This window comes from Sparus aurata, chromosome 6 (assembly GCF_900880675.1).
Source record: "Sparus aurata chromosome 6, fSpaAur1.1, whole genome shotgun sequence".
NCBI lineage: Eukaryota > Metazoa > Chordata > Actinopteri > Spariformes > Sparidae > Sparus > Sparus aurata.
In genome coordinates, this window is record NC_044192.1 from 12,675,267 (window position 1) to 12,695,480 (window position 20,214).

The 20,214-nt window shown below is 40.2% G+C and overlaps 1 protein-coding gene across 2 annotated transcripts; it reads right to left on the reverse strand.

Annotated features, from left to right (window-relative positions):
- Positions 1-6: 6 nt before the first annotated feature.
- cers5 (ceramide synthase 5) lies at positions 7-19,259 on the reverse strand. 2 transcript variants are annotated; one of them, XR_003984447.1, is made up of 11 exons: positions 18,899-19,259; positions 11,682-11,787; positions 10,552-10,682; positions 10,197-10,254; positions 10,003-10,053; positions 8,913-9,005; positions 6,121-6,249; positions 4,998-5,104; positions 3,545-3,701; positions 2,115-2,266; positions 778-915 (listed from the first exon to the last, which is right to left on the reverse strand). XR_003984447.1 is itself a non-coding variant. In XM_030421112.1 (10 exons), exons 1-10 carry the CDS (start codon positions 19,069-19,071, stop codon positions 754-756), a joined length of 1,167 nt encoding a protein of 388 aa, XP_030276972.1. In that variant the 5' UTR covers positions 19,072-19,257; the 3' UTR covers positions 7-753. The 2 variants fall into 2 exon arrangements, 1 of the variants encoding a protein (XP_030276972.1); XM_030421112.1 differs by lacking the exon at positions 2,115-2,266 and having other exon boundaries at positions 7-915; positions 18,899-19,257.
- Between the last annotated feature and the right edge of the window lie 955 nt (positions 19,260-20,214).

The window sequence follows — 20,214 nt, forward strand, 5'->3', positions numbered from 1 at the left end:
GAAAGACATGTTTCCACAACAGAATATATTTTGAAGTACATTTTTACAAGGCACTCAAGTGAGAACTTAATACCAGACATTTAGTATAGTCCTCATACCTGGATTCCTCTAAAGGCAGTGACATCAAACTATTTCATAAAGATTTGGTCTCAGAAGAAGTAGTAAAAAAAACATAAAACAGAAATAAACATATTACAAACAGTATGGTTTAAAAGATGAATCCACAATAAATCGCAAAGGACAGAACTGACACTTTTAGTGTACTTTTGGTCAAAAACACAGCAGGTGCCCTTATTTTATAAAGAGCTGATAAAACCACAGCTAGAACACAGAAATTTATATCTATAATACCTGCCGCGTCATCACAGTTTTCTACCCTTTGCGAGTCGGTGTGAATTAATCCTAAAATCAAATAAAATCAAGTTCCTCTGACCATTAAAACTGGGAGGGAACATTGAAACCAACCAACATGTGGCAGCAAATAAATCCCCATCATCTGAAAAATAAGGCTATGCAAATGATTTGCTTCAACTGATTTCCATCTCAGTTTTCTGTCGTATGTGTCATTACTGGGCTCTCAAAGCAGATGTCAGTGTCTGTGTATCCACCATCGGTTCACCGACGTATGAATCCTGTGTGTGTGTTTGTGTGTGTGTGTGTATGAGTGAATGTAGGTGTGAGCCTCGCTTGTCAAAAAGGCGTCATGGGACAAACAGCTCTTGTTGCGAGGGATGAACTGCAGGAGGCTCCACGTCACCAGCTGCTGTGGTTCTGCACGCGGGCTTTAGCAGTAGCACAGTGGCCGTTAGTGCCGTTTTCTCCTTTGGGAGTATGAGAAGCCTTGAGGCCTTCTGTGGGCGTGTCGACCTCATCATCTGAGCTGCTCTCAATGTCGCTGCGGACATCATTGCACACCTAGAAAGCAGAAGGAGGAAACAATGAAAGTGAATACTCACACCTTCTTAGTCAAATTACAAAATTACCAACCTAATTATTATTGAAACAGAGAGATGATGGAAACTGAGACTTTCTGTTGCTCCTGCACTCCTGAATTTTGGCGAAGTCAACTTAACTACCTCTGAAACATAAGCATTTACAATCTCTACTGTTCAGCGCGATTAAGTCTTCTGAGGCACGTAGGCAAGACACTTTGTGGTGTACTCAGATTTTATAGTATATAGACTTTGAACCCGGCACACTTTTATTCCTCCGACTGTGTGGAGATATCATAAACATCCCAGATGAAAAACAAGGCATTAAAAATGTTTCAGGTTAAACGTGAGACTCATGAAGCTAACTGTACTTGTAGATTAAGACAATATTTCTCTTAATTCTAGCCTAGTCAATTTTTTCCAGTGAGGCTTGTTCACCCACCTCAGACAGGGTGCACGCTAACCCTTTTGCTCAGAAGCTACAGAGAAGATTTCTGCTTTAAAATGGGTGCAAGTAAAATCTTTTTAAATCACCTCGGGATACGGAGATTTGGATTGCACAGGATGAGCTGTATGAAGCCATTTCATGTCTTATTTTCAGATGTTTTTAGTCCCCATCTACTGGTTTTTCGGGGGAATGCTGCTACTGTTTCTGATGTGAACCTCTAGAAATGTTTTGTTGACTTCGAAAAAATTCATCCAACTCAGTGGTTGAGATAATGACTCAATCTACGTTTTTTGGGTGCACTTTTCCTTTAAAGGGTCGCAAGCGAAAAAGGTCAGGAGCCACTGGTTTAGTTGTACGAACGGTGCATTTCGTATCAGTCTATGCTACAACTGTGATGAGATTTCTTAAAAAAATAAAAATAAAAAAAAAATAAGCAGCCACACACATTTGTTATTTATGCAGATCAGCTGTTGATTATAACCACAGGGTGGTGATGCAAGACAAGTTCAACAAACTCCTGCTTGATGAAAAACAGTGGGACACACCTGACATTCATGACACTATTACCACATTACTCATTATTTACACCTCTTCACTTCTGTGTGAATCTAAGTGTTGATCTGCTGCAGCGGCTGTCCAATAGAAACCCAATGCAATTACGCGGAAATCAACAGGCAAGTCGGAATGAAGGTGCGTGAAAAGAATCATAACAGAGGGAGGGAATGGAAACTTACAGCCAGAAACAGAGAAGAGAGAAGTCTTGAGCAGACAAAGCAAGCGGAGAGAAGCGAGGAGAGAAGCAGTGGAGGAGGTCTCATTGGACAAAGACAGACAGAAAGACAGGATCTCCCTCTCTCAATCCAGAGGGAGAGGAAACAAACGCCGTCTGCAGAGAGAAGAAGACAGAATCATGGACAGCTTGGGGATAAAAAAAGAAGTGTAAAGGCACCAAAAATAGCCATGGTGTTTCGTTTTACTTTTCAATAAACATTCTGCACACGGACACATGCCTGGCTCCGACGAATATTTATTTGCTTTTCTTTATGGCCCCTTTTGCTCATTGACCTGTTATAACCACATCCATCCATAAAGCAGTTGAATGGCCTCGTTATGACCCTGCAAGTCTTTAGAGTTGATGTTTCATGGTCAGTTGGTTTGATACTCTATGCTTACAGAATAGTATCAAAAGAAGAGTTTTGAATCATGTGATTTATTTTTTTTTAGTCTAGGACTAAATTTGGACTGAATTTGATCTGCAGGAAAACCCCATGAAATTACAGTGTGAAGTGAATGTAACAGGTGTTCATACCACCGACTAAAGACTTTATAAGTTAAGTTTATAAATGGCAGTGTTTCCCCTACATGCATCATCTGAAATGTCACCACCGCTGCCGATTTTCCTTTTTTTCCCTTTTATTACGAGAGGAGATGGAAAGGAGAGGGCTGCATTTCATCTCTATCAGTTAGCCTATACAATTTTGCGCTTTGGATGCTACATATAGCTCCAGGTAAATTAAAGCAATTGCTAGTGAAGCATTTAGCAAAGAACTTAAAGTTGTAACTTTTTCACACTACTGACGCTTCATAGCCATATGCAAGAGACGTGTGCGGGTAAAAAAAAAAACCACAGGCTAACACTGTCACTGTTCACAAATCTGTGAAATAAACATCATTTGGTTTGTCCGTGTTGATACAAAGACAGCAGGTACTCCACATGAACCAACTGTTTTCTTCATCCTGGAGGCCGGCCTACTGTGAGCGAGGGGCCCCGTGCCGCGCAACGGCTGTCAGTCAAAGATAGCTGACAGATTCCCTCAGAGGTATGACTGATTATTTAGTTAGGATTCATAAAAGAATGTCACTAATGTGGTTATGAAACTGCCTCAGTTTAACACTGATGCATGTCTGTATTGTTATGATGTTAGCGCAAAGTGCTGACGATGAACTGAGCAGCTGCTCTGAAGTCTGGTGGTACACTAGGCCACTAAAAGTGAGTTTAATTTACTTCACCACTGTCATCTTTTTATACACAGAAGCAACAACAAAAAAACCCAAACAGTTCCTTATAGCAGCTAAAAGAAAGAAAGACTATGAATCAAGTTCAGCTCTATATCACAGTACTTCTCACTCATCTCCCGGTCTTTGTGTCTGTGTGGTGACCCACCTTGCCCCGCAGCATGGCTTTGACAGCTATCCGGGCTATGAGGTAGAACCAGATGATATGCAGCACTTGGAGGACCAGCAGTAAGAAGTTGAAGAGCCACCAGGACGGGTACGGCCCGACTATGGCCCAGCTCTCAAACATAGTGGAGTTCAGGATCCTTGTAAAAAGAAGGAGATGTGCTTGTAAGGGAAAATATGAATTTGTCATCTCATACACACTCGTATACACACACACATTATAATTTATCCCAGTGAGAGCAAAAACTAGTCAAGCTGTTCTTTAATCTTCCAATGAGGCCCATTATATCATTGCAGACTGTAATTCCCATTTGGATACCAAGGGCAACAGAGCAAGCGAGTATCATGGATCTGCTGTTATGTCAGCTGAGTGGCTGCTGAGGTCGTATCTTTCTTTAAATCCAGGTGAGTGACAGCAGGTTGTCAACAGACCCACCTCCCCCAGCAGAGGTATGGATTTCATTCCAGGTAACTGCGCCGGCAACACTAGCTTTATCACTCATCCACACCAAGACACTGAATATAGCTGCTCAGGTTACTTATGCCAGTGATCGGCTCCCTATTGTCTGTCTCTCTGGAGGTTGAGCTTCAACATCCAGTTCTCAGTCAAGGAATAGTCGCTATCTAAATAGCTCCATTTAAAACATGATCACAGAACTCCGGAGGAGAAGTGGAATGATGATGCATCTGGAGCCGTGCTGGAAACTGCTTCTTCTGAATTATAAACCGGTGGTAGCTGCATGACCTTGTATTTATTTCTAAAAATTGGAGCTTGGTTGTTGGAACAGGTGGGTGTGCTGCCTACCAGTGTGACAAATTACAGCTACGGCATATGTACTGCAATTACAGTAATTTTAAGGGACCAAAGAAGAAGTATAATGTTCTTCCGTGAAAGCATTTGCTTACAAAAGCAAGGCTAAAAGACAGCGTTATACACAGGTTTTCCATGCTGAGCTCAGACATCTTTATAAATGAGATATTGTCTGCCAAATAACATAAAAGCATTTAATTTTTCAGTGGACTTTTGAAATATTACAGCAGATATAATAGGGCTGGGTGATATGGCCTTAAAATAATACTTCTATATTTTTAGGCAATAATATTAATCTCAATAGTCTGAAATCTCCTCAAAAGCACTTCATAAAAACTAGAATTTGAGTCAAGTATCATGATACTTACACAAAATATATAGACAATGAGTTTAAATTACCTTTATAATAAAACCCAACAATGTGGGCAAAATGACTAAGTGGCAGGGTTCAGAAAATTACAACACTTTATTTCACTTGAGCCATTAAAAGCAGGAAAAGACAACACTTATGGCATATCAACACATAACGGTAACCAAAATCTAAGACAACATAAAGTCTCATGATCACGATAACATTAGCATATTGCCCAATGCTAAGAGGTTATAGGTGTTGCTGAGAACTCACCATATTGGATAAATAACAAGTCGTGTGATGAAGAATACCACACTAAACACAATGAAGAGGAAGTCACACAAGCGCTGGGACTTGGCGTAGTTTGCCAGCTTGGCTGCCTGCCGGAAAAGAAAATAACAGAAGAAACAGATTTTAATGAGATTTGTGTCAAGCATGTTTTTTTTGTTTTTGTTTTGTTTTTACCATTCATCAACCCCTCCAAATTGCACTAATCTGTTTGGATCTCAGCCAAAGGTAAGTGGCTGGAAACACTGAGGAACAATCACAATTCGTCTACATTGTTTTAGAAATCAACTGATGTGGAGCAAAAAGGCAACTGAATAATATCCTAAAGGGAAACTCCAGTATGTAAAAGCTGAGGCTACCCAATTACTGTATCAACAGTACTTGTAGAAACTACTATTCATTCAAAATCTGCTAAGAGGCTTAATTGCCTCTCATCTGTGAGTAGTTCCAAAAAAAACAAACCCAAAATGTATTTGGACAACATGGATTTTTTAATAACATTACACAGATAAGTGCCAATTAAGCCTCTTAATGGCTTTTGAAGTAATAGCAACTGCTGCAGTTTAGTGAACAGAAAATATCTGAGCCTGATTCACCCTCTCTGTTCCACTCACACCGTGAAGTGAACAGGTAAAAAAATGTGTAACCATCCCCAGGTGCCAATGACAGTAAGTGACAGTCACCAAAAGGACGTGTGCAGCAAAAACAAACAATAAATGATAACACAGGCTAAATACGCATTTTGGCTCCTATATAACTCTGTCGTACAGTGCAAATTCATAATAAAAGTCATCTTGTGACACTTTCCAAATTGAGCAGGTCTAGACCATATTCCTTGATTCAGTCATTTACAGAGACCCAACATTTCCCCCATGAGCCAGCGCTTGGTGACAGTTGCTAGAAAAAAACTGCCTTTTAACAGGCAGGGACCTCGGAGCAGAACCAGACTCGATGGTGGGCAGCCTCTACAGAACGATGCAAAAAATGGCCGTAACAAAAGTGAAGAGAAATATATTTGAATCGTAGTTAGCTGCTTAAAATGTGCGACATGGAAACTTCAACTCAAAGTAGCAATGTGTGATCACAGTCACCGCAGTGTCCAACTGACCTCTAGCAGGAAGTCTGAGGAATCGTGGACACACATGACGAGGCTCCCAACTCGCACCATGTTGTTGACGTAGGAAAAGCTGATCAGGCTGATTGTAGCCAGGTGATGGATGAACATGATCAGGAAGTCCTGAAATTAAGAAAGGGAGAGGGATGGTAAGCATACAGAGCACTTTTTTACCAAAAATAATAACATGATAAGTTTACACCAAGCATTTAGTTCTACTGACTGAAAATAAGTCATGACAGCACACAGCCCTTAAAAAATCAAGTTACAAAGTGCCTTGACTTACAGAGCAATTCTGAGATTCAGAGAAAATAACATAATATTATTGAACAAACGGAAGATCATTGAAACAGCAATAAAAGTAAAGTTGCAATTTAAGCGGTAATCAAGTACATAGATTAAATTGCTCTCGTGACACTGATAAGGTAATAAAGTAAACAACAAAATTAGAGCAAAAGATAATTAAAAATAGTACATTACATTGTACATTGTACAACAGTACATTACAGTATAAACAGCAAGCAGTTGCAGAATTATTTTACTCATATATATATATGAATAATATAATACCTGCTTTGTTACAGAATCCACAGCCAAATCTATGCCCACATCAGATTATTGAATGATTTATAAGTAATGCATTAAAATCAAATGGATGCTGATGCATGACAGCAATGTCCCACATGGTCATTTATGCCTTTTACGTGTCTGGGTGCAGCATTCTGTATGAGCTTAAGATAGCATGTAAGAAAAAAAGTCTCTCACAACCAAAAACCCCATTTCCTGTCCTGTAAGCGTCACCACAATAGATACAAAAAATAACCTTGTTTCGTGTCCTGCCTCAGCCCCTCAATTTCACACCACCAGTAATCCCAAAACTATTAATTCATACTGTTCCAAGACAGAAAGACATGTCGGACTGTTTATCAGTGAAACAGGAACTATAGCCGAATACAGAACACAAACACGTTTTATTGACACTTTGAGTGGACGTGTGCCACTGCTCTTTGCACCACAAGTAATTCCCTGTTTTAAATATTTTAGTGCTTTGTCTGCTTGGCAACCTCTGCCTCCATTCGTGACACTTATAGCTGCACTATGACAAACTGGAAATAAAAAGCCTGATGTACGACCCATGTCAAAGGGGAGATCAATCGTTAATCGTTCCATGTCGTTTACACATTAGTTTTATTCCACTTTTGAATCCCAGTCATTCTAATATGACCATTTCTCACTTTTCCAACTCTTTAAACTTCCTCACATCTGTCATTTATTAGTCATACTGTATATCACTCAACTTTTAAAGCCAGAAATGCAGTTCAGCAACAGGTTCCAGTATTCACACTGCAATTACTTCAGTAATTGCTTCTCTAGTTTTTACCGAATTTCATCACCATTATTTCTTAACAGGCGGTGTTCACTTTTTTAGAGGAAACGGTCAGAATGAAACTGAACTAAACTAAAATCTGAAGTGCCTGATTCATGCAGACAGACATTCACAGTGAGGGGAAGATGTAGGTGAAGGATTAACATTGCAGGACATCCACGCGACAAGACAAATACACAAGCGGAGGTGGCTCAAGAGTGATGCTTAGGGTAGGAGACGTGCGTTTGACAGGCAAGTCATGTGGGCTGAAAGCAGCAGACTGTACAGGGGGAACGACAAACAGAGGAAGGTCTGAAACTGATATGGTAAAAAGTGTATTTGGTCTTAAACATCTCTGATTTTAAAATTAATCTGGTTGCTCTTGATTTCCTACCAGCTTTTTACTCCTTATCGTACACTTACTGAACATTACCATAAGTCAACATACATTTCAGCAGTTTTAATGGTCTGTGCCAGTGAAGTACACAGTGTAAAATGCTATAAAGATAATATGTACTTACAAATTTGTGCCAGAGTCCAGGCTGACATCTCATCTCCTGACTGTTGGATATTAAGACTCTTTATATAAAGCAAACAGAGTGCATCCATCCATCTTTAAAGAATCTCTCTAAAAGGTCATAAAACCTTACAATCTTCCTCTGTTGACCAGCTTCAATCTGAAAATCACCATTGCTTGCATGTATACTGGCTCCTTTGCTTGTTTAATATCCATATTTACCCACTGCCTTTGTGGTTTGGAGCTCAAGGTAAAGTAATCATAAAGCAACTGGGTTGAGCAAAGGCTAAATGGTGAGAAGGTCTTTAAAAATCTACGACATGAACCCAAAAACTAATGCAGCAGGAGCTTCAGCTGCTGCATCTGAACATCATATCATGAATATACATGATTCTACAGAATGCCTCTTAGCCGTCAGCTCGACTCTCGTAGCACTGGCCTACTTTTTTCATTTGCGGTGTAAAACAACATCAAAGGCCAGTGTCTGTGGCTGAGACTAACTCCAACTCCTACATGCTGGTATTCTGTGGAATTTCTGTAATTCTAATAGAGTTAGGCCTGCTCCATCACATGACAGTGGGTGCCCTCGTGCTGGAAATACAAAGCATTCACAGACTGAGCAGCACCAGCTTCACCCCGCCCCCTTTCCAGAAAAAAAACAAAACATAAACATGTGACCTTCCAAGTGTAACTCTACGAGCTTGTAACCGAGCATACGTCTGAAATGCTTTGCATCAAACACACAATCACACACACACACACACACACCCTTTCACACATTCTCTTCTACTGCCAAATGAGGAACAAAAGAGATATTATCAAATGTTTCACAGGGAGTGGAAGCTAAGATGTATCCAGTTTGATATAAATCATCAGAGAAAGAGCTTATGTTGTTCCTCTTACCTTCCTTTTAATGTCGGTGAACTGGGAGAACATGAGCGACCAGTAAAAGGCCAGTTCTGTCACATAGTAGTAGTATAGACGAGGAGTCATGACCTGGAGAGACAGGAGAGAGGTGAGGAAAGTTGAGGGAGCAAATTAAAATTTGATTCATTTTAATTTACACTGTGCAACATATCATCACAGCACACTTAATGGCCCATTAATTAACACGGCATCCAAAGTGCATAAGCAGTAAGGCGAGAGAAGTCCTGCTGACGAGAACAATGTGTCACGCCTGACAATTACTTAGTTCATAAGAAAGGCAGACTAGATAGACACACAGACACATATTTGAATTTTACTGCTGGAATTCTGGAAAAATCTGAACGTGAGCCTGCAGCGTGAGTTGGTATATGACGGGAATGTTACCAGTGGCTGTGACTAAAGTGCAAAAATCAAAAAAATCCAATAAATTCCCATTAATCAGTCATGCCCATTGATTTACAAAATGAACGCCAGTGATATTAAAGGCTGGCTTTCACACAACAAATGTCTGGTATCTCATAGGTCATTTCATACAGCCAGTCCATCTATATATGTATCCAACTATCTATCGATTACTTTTTTTTAATGTAAGAATCAACAGCTGTCCTTCAATATTCAATGTGCAATCTGTACTTAACAGGCCTCATACAGCTTCTGATGAGTGAAATTCAAGTACTTTTCAAGCACTTTCAAGGATATGGAACAAAAATTTTAGTCAATGCATACAATCACTTTGTTTTGTTTTTTTCAACAGATATATATATGTTTCATGTCAACTATCAAAAACATTTCAGGTTAACATGTGTGACTATCTTAATGCAACACCAGATTATGTTGAAAATCAAGCATTTTTCAAGTTTTTGAAGTTTCAAGACAAACCTTGCTCATTGTTTTTAATCTCAACATGATATGGGGGAATTCACAGGAACCAGTGGACATCTGGATGATATTACTACTTGTCAGACTGCTTTTTATTTATACAAGATTTATTAAAAGCAAAGGTGGGAGAGGAAAAAGGTCAGCAGAAGCTACTCTTCTCTACGGACAGATTAAAACTGTATCATACCTGATAGGGGTAACCGTACCAGCAATGCCGTGTATCCCAAATCCAAGGGGACTAAAAAACAAACGCGCATTAGTTCAGCAAACAGTCGACAGTGCTGTTGTCTATGGAAATATAACATGCCAGTTAAACAATGTAACGGAAAATTTCTCCCTCCTGATTAGCAATGTTTGTTGCTCTGAGGCTATGCTGCTCACCTGCCACAGAAACCGAAACCCATAGGTAAATATGCACGAATAAAATGTAAACCTCCACCTAGAAGTAAAAGAGAAGAAATTATGTCCCAGAAAATGGTGGAAGAGAAAAAAAAACACATCTATTTAACCATCAGCAACACATATTTTGCCACAATCCTTTTTCTAACTTGATCCTGGTTCTTGTTTTAGATCTAAATCCACTCAATCTTATGGTCTAACACTTGTCCTCACAAAGACAGCTGTACGGAAATACACACATACATACACGCCACACCACAGCTGCAGAGAAAACACAAACACTGTGTACATTAGCCTGCAGAGAGGTTAAAGGTAAACACAATAGGCATTAACCTACATGCTCTCGCAGAACTTAGTGTGTGTGCTGGGTTTATCTTGGTTCCTGCGGTGTCTGAACCAACGCTGGACCTTTCGCACCTCCCAGTCCAGCTGCTTGGACAGGCCGTCCAGATGGCGAGAGTCTGGATTCTGTGCAGGGAGACAAGAAATAACTGAAGCCAGGATATAGTATCTATTACAGCATTAGAAAATTGCATTTTAGCTAATAATTCACGATTTGACCTAAACCTCTGAGACTCATCGAGAGTATGTGACGTTAGCAAATGCAGAGAAAGCTCTTATTAAAAGTGTCAGTGAAAACTGCAAACTGCTACAACATAAGTAAGACTTTTTCTGCAAATGTTACAGTCAGGATTGAAATGTGCTCTTGCATAACCGCTTCATCGTTCACGGCTGTGCTCAAGCTCACTCCCTCCAATTAACAAAATCCATGTGTCTTTTTTCCATTCTGTTGCCATAAATACTGATCCAATTTATTAACAAAGAATCAGTTTCACTGCTTGGATCCACCCTCCGCAACATCACGTGTAAGCCATCTAAGCCCCTTTATCCAGAAAGTGAAGGACCAATATGCAGTTTCCATTAAACTCTTGCATCTTATTTCATGTTAGACAGGTTTTCGTACTGGTCTTATAAAATGTATACTATAGTTTGGGGAAATATTACATTTTGTTTTATCATGATTATTGTGATTTTGATGTTATTATTTTATCTTTTTTGCTGTGTTATGTTGTTTATATCTCTCCGGTACAACTTGCTTCTTTTCGTCTGTTGTTGTGTTTCTGCTGCTTTCTTTTCTGCATAAATCACATTTAAAAAAAATGTTATGATATGATAACAGTTTCTGAATGTATAAGATAAAACATGTAAGCCCATTCAAAAACTTTTCTTCCCCACTGTGGTCAATGCCAAATTCTCCATAGCTAGATGCATTCTTGTAATTCCGATAACAATTGCAGGAGAATATTTCTCTCTAGGTAGTCAAGCGTCATTTTTTGGTTAAAAAGTAGTCAAATATTGACAGTATTGGGTTGTATTTCTAACCCCCATATGACCAGCTCTGTAATCTCACATGCAATGTTTCCGGTACATAAATGCTTTGTTACAGGAAAAGGAAAGAAGACAAACCTTTGTGATGGATGTAAACACTTTCTCCAGCATTGCATTGGGCTGAGCTTGTCGTAAAACACCTGGCTGAATGTGGAGACTCCGGGCACAGGGGCTGGCAATAAATCTGTGTCAGAGGTAAAAGATATGAGGGTTGATGGGTCACATGCTGTTGTTAACACATGCACACTGGCATTCAATTTGTGATCAGATGGATAACCAGGCTTCCTTCACACATTCAAAGTTTACAATCTTTTTGTGGCAAACGATTCTTACCATTAAACAGAGATCAGAGCCTTATTAACAAAACAATAATGAGCTACAGCACGGAGCCTCTTTGCTGTAAGTTAAAAAAAAATCCCCTCAGGATTTCTTCTTCATTATGGGAACATCATGACCTTGTACGACCTGTGCCTGTAGTTCTGTTCTGCATTATGACCGAACTGTCACGTTCAGATGGGAAAGCAGCTCTTAGCTTACGTAAACGTTTTTGCAACCAAAGTTGGGAAAGCTGCGCTGTGACTAACAGGTTATACAAACTGTGTCATATGCGGACAGCTGGGTTCAATTAGCTAAGCCACTCATTATGTACAAAGCACAGCTTATTAGCCAGACGCCATTACTGTTGGACTGCTGTCACTGATACCATGTAGGCTAATATGAATTAAGAATTAAGCTGTGAGTCAGGTCCACTAAGGTTGAGTCTTACAAATTTTGGGTCTAATATAATAATGCAACAATGGGTCTTTATGCGCAGTAATACACTGACCTTGAAACCACAGCTCTGTTTTATGAAACAGCATGACAGGATAATTAATCCGCGGGTAAGGAATGTCCACTTGTAAGCCTTTGAGACACCTCTTAACACACCTCTCAATTACGAGCATGACCAACTAACTATGGATTAATACTATTAATACTACTATCAGTGACAAACTCACACATCTCATCGAATCTCAATCTGAACTGTCCCTTGAAATTCTGTTTTATTGTCCAGCAGAATAGAAAAAAAGAGGTTGAATCAAACATTTAAAAAGGCCCGGCAATCCCAGTGCAGCAGCTGCAAAAATGTACACAGAAGCCCTTGAAGAGGCTATATAAATAAAACAAAATAAATAAAGTCTATCTTTGTTGTTGTTTTGTCACAATGTTATAAAATGTACACAGAGACTGCCTGTAAACTGTGGTTTGGGGTGAACTGTCGACCTCTTGGCTCGCTTCCCCTAAGAGTTAATGAGGAATGCAAAGTATGTTCATGGCTCTTAGTGAAAGTGTAGACTCCTGAAGAAACTCAGACAATTGAGTCAGTGAGAGGTGAAGAAAGACGCCTCCAAATTGAAATGTCACAGTATGACTTGATCATGTGATCACAAAGCTCTCAGAGTACAGCATTGCAGCTCAAAGAATTTCCTGTCTGAAGACTGAAATGAAAACATGTAAAACCAACAGCTTACTCTTGCTTTTAATCACAAATTGCACACGTACTTGGTTTAATTTTATAATCTACAGCTATGAATATTCAGGAGAGCAGGAGCATTGACATCTTTGGTGTTTTTACCTTCATATTCACAAACCGTCTAAAGATAAGTAGCAGGCAAGATTTGTTTTCGCTTTAACTTATGAATGGAGTGTAGATTGCAGGATACAATGGCTATAGAATAATGATACCATTTGGAGGCAGTTTTGTCTGTCACCGGCATCAAATCTCCCAGGACAATGAAGGCTGACTGGCGATCTGGCAGCCTGGCACCATTTCTACTTGCAATTACGTCTCTATTTTAGATTAAATGAATGAATAAACTCACTTTTTGTCCTGTGTTGTTTGTAGTTGCTACTCGGAAGATAACAGAAAGCAATCCTTGCGACTGCATCGCTAACAACAATACCGCTTATAAATACTTAGAGGGGGGAAGATGAGTGTTACCACCTTAAATCTGCCAAATCGTTATCTCCAGTCACTCTGCAGACGAATGCAGTCATGAAGAAGCATTTAGTTAAGACCCAACTAAACAGGGTTGTGACTTTCATTTTTTCAGTATTGACTAATGGGTAATTTCCCATGAAAATGACCATTGTGACACAATTAGCTGACTGGCTGAGAGTTCCTAATAGTACAAATAGGGAAACATGACAAATCTAAACTACAGAACCAACAATTTGGTTTATGACAGCCTCATGTCTTTGACTGCAATCTTTCATCAACTTCTATATTTAACGAGTCAGCAACGGGTTACTGATGCAATGGGTTTTATACACATATATACTATACTGTATGTCTTGTTAGCCATTTGCTTTGTGAAAACTGAACATGGCCTGAACACAAGACAGGATTTCAACATAGCTACCTTTTGTTCAGTCTGTGACCTAAACCAGAACATACCAAAGACTGCCTGACTGATGCATAACCTTACGATAAACTGATAAAATCACTGCATTTTAACATGTCTCACCTGTCTCTAAGCCCGCTACAATCAGGTTTTGCAGGTGCACTATTTATTCAGCAATACTGAACCAGATTTGAACCATGGCAGAAACCTCTATATGATGAAACGTCCTTTGTTTGAGCAGGCTACAAGGAAAGGCTGATGGGAATTTGACACTAACCACAAAATAGCCTGAGCCATTGTGTCCTGCTATGAGAAATGTAGGAGAAAAAAAAACTCAAAAAACAAAAAAAAGGGCTTTTGTCTGACATAAGACCACTTACACTTCTTGGCACCACTGTTTTTTATGGTCTTTCTGCTAGAACCAGCCTTACTTCTAAGCACTTTACTTGTTGTCCCGAAAAGACCTTTACAATAAATTAAAAGGATGTAGATTTGCTGGGTTATACAACTACACACCACCCAATTCCAAACAAGCAAGCACTGTTAATGTCTACACATAAAGTTTAAAGGACACAAAGAGTAATCCGAAACCTACATGTGATTACGCACTTGAAAATGGGTTCTTTAAGCAAAGATGATTCCTGAATTAGTTCTTTTATGACCTTTGAAAAACAGATTCACTTCATCCACTACCTAGTGAGTGACACTGAAAGTAAACTTGGGCAGAGGTTCAAATGAACCACACAAAAACGCATTCTGCAGAGAGGTTGTACTGGATAGGTCAGATGCATGTGGCATTATGTTATCAAACAGTACTCAAGGAAATCCAATCCGGCCTCGCACAATGAACATGAAACTGATTTAAACGAGCAAAGCTAACATGCAGCGCTACAGTGATATGAACTTAACACAGCTTGTAAGTCACCCCGAATCGCCTCAGTCTTTACACTTAAAGTGCCTATACTTGCTATCTAACAATCTCTCTATTAAACTGGTATCTAATTACTTGTATAAAAAGTCTGTGATAGTGGCACAGACGCATGCGACAGTCTAGGTTCTATTGTTAGCACAGGCTTTTAAAATTCATGAAAAACGGGAGGATGAATGGACAGAAATAGCCCATGCAAGCCTGAGCCTGAGGTGCTAATTGGTGGACGGCAGCAATAGGAGGGGAAAAAGCATGACACGCAAGGTAATATATTTATCTAAAACGTCTAAACATCCCTGTTCCTCCTCAGGAGCTGACCAACCCAACATACACCAAGGCAGTTACCAAGAGACAGGCTCAGTGTGGTCTGTGTACACGGAGCAGTAAGCTACATACAACCTTGACAGTGGGGAAGCTTCCCAGTACCCGGGCCTAAGCTCCAGCACAGGCACGACTCTATTCATAGCACAGCGCTTGGTGTAATTGTGGCCTTCATTTGTTATTACGCCATGTTTTGAAACTGAATTGACAGTTGCGTGGAGGAAACGTGACTTGGGGACGAAACAAAGCCAGATTATGCGGGCAATAAACAGAACACGGTGAACAAGGAGAGTGTTTAAATACATCACATCAACATTTTGTATAGCATTGACCCCTCACTTCCTTAACGGTTCTGACAGAGAGAATACCTGGAAGGCAAGCTTGAGGAAAAAAGGTCAAAATAAGGGCCATGACAGATTTACATGACATCTCATAATCCCATCCACATTTCAGTTTGTAGTCTTAACTGTTCAACCCATGATACAGCTTAGGTAGGCCCAGGCTTTCACACACAAAACAGCTTGACTGCCCTTGTCTACAAAGTCACTGCCAACAGCAAAGCAATGATTATAATCAAACAAGATGAAACTGGTCTAGAAGAGGAGGAGCCAAGGACAGCCGCCTTACTAGTCAGAAAGAAGAACTGCCTGCAGGTAGAGGAATAATTCTGCAGCTATGCTTTACAGTTGAGTGTAAAAATAAATGCTGTTCTAGGAGAAACGAGCCTAGTTGTGAAGGCACACGCTGGTGAAATGAAAGTCTGATGAGCAACAGTACGAATAAAATAATGCAGGTGTTCATCTAAGCGCTAAATATAATTGCAGCAAAATGTGTATTCTGTTGTTCAAAGGGGCTCTATGTAACAATGTGACACACACACCACTGTAATGCACACATAGCCCAACCTCCTCCAGAGGGAAATTTGCTTAGATGCTGTCTTCAAAGCCCCCCACCCCGTCACACTTTGCAATATGTAAAAAGGCCATGAATCAAAAACCAGTTTGTGGCAGGATGTGCGAGAGAACGTCCCCATCAGAACGCAATCTCATCAGTGTGTGGTTTTGTGACCCTCTTACAGCCGTTGTCTGAGCACAGTGTGAACGCGTGGCCTGTTTAGGTCTTGCAGAAGGAGGAGCGGGAACTCAAGCTGTGGTGTGATGTTTATTTCTGATAAATAAATGAATGAGCCAGTCAGCCGGTCAGAGTGTCGGCAGGCTAAACGCTCACTGATAACATCACTGTGGATCAGTCTCTCTGCAAGGACAGCCTTGCGTCAGATGGGGACAGACAGTCAGCTTTGGCACCTGGGACAGGTGGCATCTGATCACATGCCTCTGATCCTTTCCTTACACACCTCCAATATCTGACTGCTTCTTATTTACAGCCTCTTGACCATGTCTAAATTAAACAAAGCCTGGTGCTGTTCTTGGGCCTAGTTCTGCAGATGTCAAGTCTACAGACCATGTCTGAGTGACAATAAGTCATCCCTAGCTAACCCCCCAAATCTGATTTACAGGAATATTTATAATACTCTATATGCAACTGTGTTTCTTGTCTTTTTATATATCATGAATAACAATAAATGTTTAGTTCCTACTGTAATGTGTTTCCATTTGTTATCAGACAACAAAAGAAATCCTTTTGATTACATGCAACTTTCTTCCCAGGCTTTTTAATCATTATGTGAACATTGATCAATAAAGCTTTTATAGCCATGCACAAGAAACAGCGATATGTCAATGACACTCGTGTATTGTGTAACGTGTGTTAATTACACATATAACAGTCACAGATCGTCTAGCAGCTGTAAGAACAGAGGAATTACCTTGCCAAAAAAGTGAAGGTGTGTCACATCGCACAGACACTACACTGTTGAGGCTTTCACCTCAGACGTACACATATTGCATTGTTTGGTCACACAGTTGATCATTTTTATTTTCTCTGCGGGTGGCCAGAACACACAAAGCTGTTATTTTACAGTCCTTCTCTATTTGGGAAAGCTTTTATGTTTGAAGCAGCAGCTTTTAGGCATGATGCCACTAGTTTTTAAATTTGGCGCTGGAACTTACTTACTTACTCACAGCGCTTTTTTTCACCCACGTCGGGGCATGGTGCTTTCGTGGGGTGCTTGTGAGCAACAACCCAAAAAGTTTCCTATCCTATCATCTGGGTTTTACTTTCAGGTTATGCTGGAGGAACTTAAGAGAGGGAAGGGTCATGACGTCATTGAATCATGCTTTGGTGCCAGAAAGTTGTGAAATCCATTGTTAACCTACTCTAAGAAGTGTGTTCATCAGCTTCCTGAGGCTCTTCCTAGTCTGAAATCATATGACGTAGATATGTTAGGTTTTAGTGTCTTTCTCCATGCATCTCCCATTGACTTCAATACAGCTGTCACCACAGTCTGGCTCCAAGGCAAGATTCAGTGACATAATGACCCTTTTTTTAGAATTTACATTAGGCCATTAAAATCAGTTCGAAGAAGGTTTTGCAAATGCAAAGCCTCCTTTGAGTAATAATTCAATAATTATTCAATTCAATTCATGACGGCAGTCTATGGGGCTAATGCTGTTTTGGCCGCAAGGGAATTTCGCTCTGCAGTACCGCGAGTGGCCACCTGGTAAAACTGGGAGCAAGGCTGAGCGCCGCCAGTCCTGGTTTATAATACATTCGTGACTTATCCTAGGATAAAAATGATGGCACCAGTACTTTAGATAAAACTACTTTCATGACTACAGCCTAGACGCCTGTTTTCCCATGGTAACATGTCCCGCTAAAAAGAAAAGAAGGAAAACAGTGATGAGGGCCACTGAATGTGATGACATTACTGTTTACAAGAAGACAAATGAGCCAAGAAGAAGGTAGCTAGGGTAGCTATTTTCTCACTGTGCGCTCTGTAGGTTTCTTGTGGGAAGAAATGACAAACGTTAATTCTGAAAGAGTGGTTTGAGTCGAGCATAGCGGCTGTATTAAGTGCAGCTGTCTTTTCAATTTGTCTGGAATCCAGTCAATTCTTGTCAGTTAACTTGTTGGCATGGCAGCAGCTGGAGGGATGTAGCGGGAACACATTCAGTTGAAATGCTAACTTTTCCCGGGTTTTTTTCATAGAAAGTGGGCGTGGTTTCATCCCGAGCAGGTTGGAAAAAACCGATAACCACGAACTGGCTGAGACACCATCAACTATGATGAATACAGCAGTGGAATTATGAAAACTTTTTGTAATGCTGGGTCATCTTATCATAACCAACAGCAATAAGCTGAAGGCCCTTATCTGAAATTTCAGTTTACGACCATGTTTACAGTCCACTGTGATTTATATCCATGTTATTATATTCAATGAAACTGCACAAAACATGACTTCCATTACAGGTTTATCAGGATTCAGAAACAGGAAACAGATAGGGATCATAGAAAAGGCTAATCTTACAGCCATCACAGCCTTGACTATTATTCCACTGGCAATTTGAATACATCAGTGAAGGCACTGTATCAGGTCTGTCGGTATACTGATCAAAGTTTGAGTTAACGTTAATAAGTGAGTGAAGATGGTTTTCCTGTTGCCATTATCTATAACGTTAGAGAAAAATCCGTTGAAAGGAGGTCTTGGGGGGAATTTCCCCTCACTCACAACAAAAGACCCTACATGAGCGGCAAGTACGAACCTTTCGAAGAGTATCCTGACGGCAAAAATTCCCAGAGCAAGCGGCAAGGCGTTCAACAAGTGTCCAGCTTTGGGGTACTCCACCCCGGGAGCTGGGTCCGCCAGATCCGCCCAGGTTACATTGTGTGGCAGCCAAAACCTCTCGTTCCAAAACCAGGCTGAGAGAGCAGCCATGTTTCAGAGTGTGCCTTTCCCCGGACGGTGAGTTAGTTCGGTAGTTTCTTATCCGAAAGAAAAGATGTGCGGGGACTTGCTGAACACCTCTCCTGCCCCTGGGTCTCTCGAAAAGATGAGTTGCCACACTCAACTTTACCGCAACGTGAAGAGAGCCGGAGTGGGAGCTGCACATCCGGCTCGGGTTTTCAAAATAAGAGTCGTAACGGTCGACGTTTTATTTGTAACGGTAATTTTCACGAGACGACGAGGCGAAATGGCTTCAGTGTGTTTAGGTTCAATAAATCCACCTGTTTTTTTGTTCAGTTATGATACTTTTCTCATTCACACAGCTTGCGTATTCACTGTTTTTTGACCTGAACATGAAGATGTATTTCTTAATCTCTCTTTAGTCAAGAAATATTCCCTCCTCATCACTTGTAAACAGCAAAACTAAAACAACTCAGCATAAAACGTCAAATGAGTCGAATCTTTTCTAACTTGAAATGGACTTTTTCGATTGAACAGTACACCCATCTTAACATGAGACATCAGATAAAAAAAATATAATAATGATAACAACAACAACAACAACAAACAACTATAATAAAAATCATTATTGTTGTTGTTGCTTTATTATTATTATTATTATTATTATTATTATTATTATTATTAATTATTATTATTAATATCATTATTAACCTAACTGCCATGACGCTTCTTGCAACGTGACAGAACTGTCTAAACAACAAAAATCTGCCCATTTCAATTAACAGACAGACCGGAAATACTTGCTTTCTGGCTCATAATTACTTGCGAAAAAGCCTCAAAAGCAGCCCATTTCCCCTAGTTTCTCATTTTGAAGGTAATAAAACCCAGCTTCCTGTATTTTACGGCCATCACCGGTGCGTTTGACAAATGTTGGCTGCCGCCCTGAGATGAGGGGTTGGAATTGAGGAAGTGAGGAGAGTCCCTCCTCCTCCCTCACTAGAGGGATGGGTTCCATGCATGCATGCCATCCATCACTGCTGGTTTTCTTTCAGAGCGAGACTGTAGTTACACTCAAACATATTTGTGGCATTATATCTGATCATGCCATGGGAGTTTAAACAACTTCCGTGTGAGCAGTCTGACAGAAAGCCTGGGTTATCTCCTTCGGTCTCC

Excerpts from the sequence above, each read along its gene's own strand:
- cers5 (XM_030421112.1), bottom strand. The coding sequence starts at position 19,071 with ATGGCTGCTCTCTCAGCCTGGTTTTGGAACGAGAGGTTTTGGCTGCCA. Across the intron at positions 10,255-10,551 it reads ACTAAGTTCTGCGAGAGCAT|GTGGAGGTTTACATTTTATT; the intron begins GTAGGTTAATGC and ends TTTTACTTCTAG. Across the intron at positions 3,702-4,997 it reads CTTGTTATTTATCCAATATG|GATCCTGAACTCCACTATGT; the intron begins GTGAGTTCTCAG and ends TCTTTTTACAAG.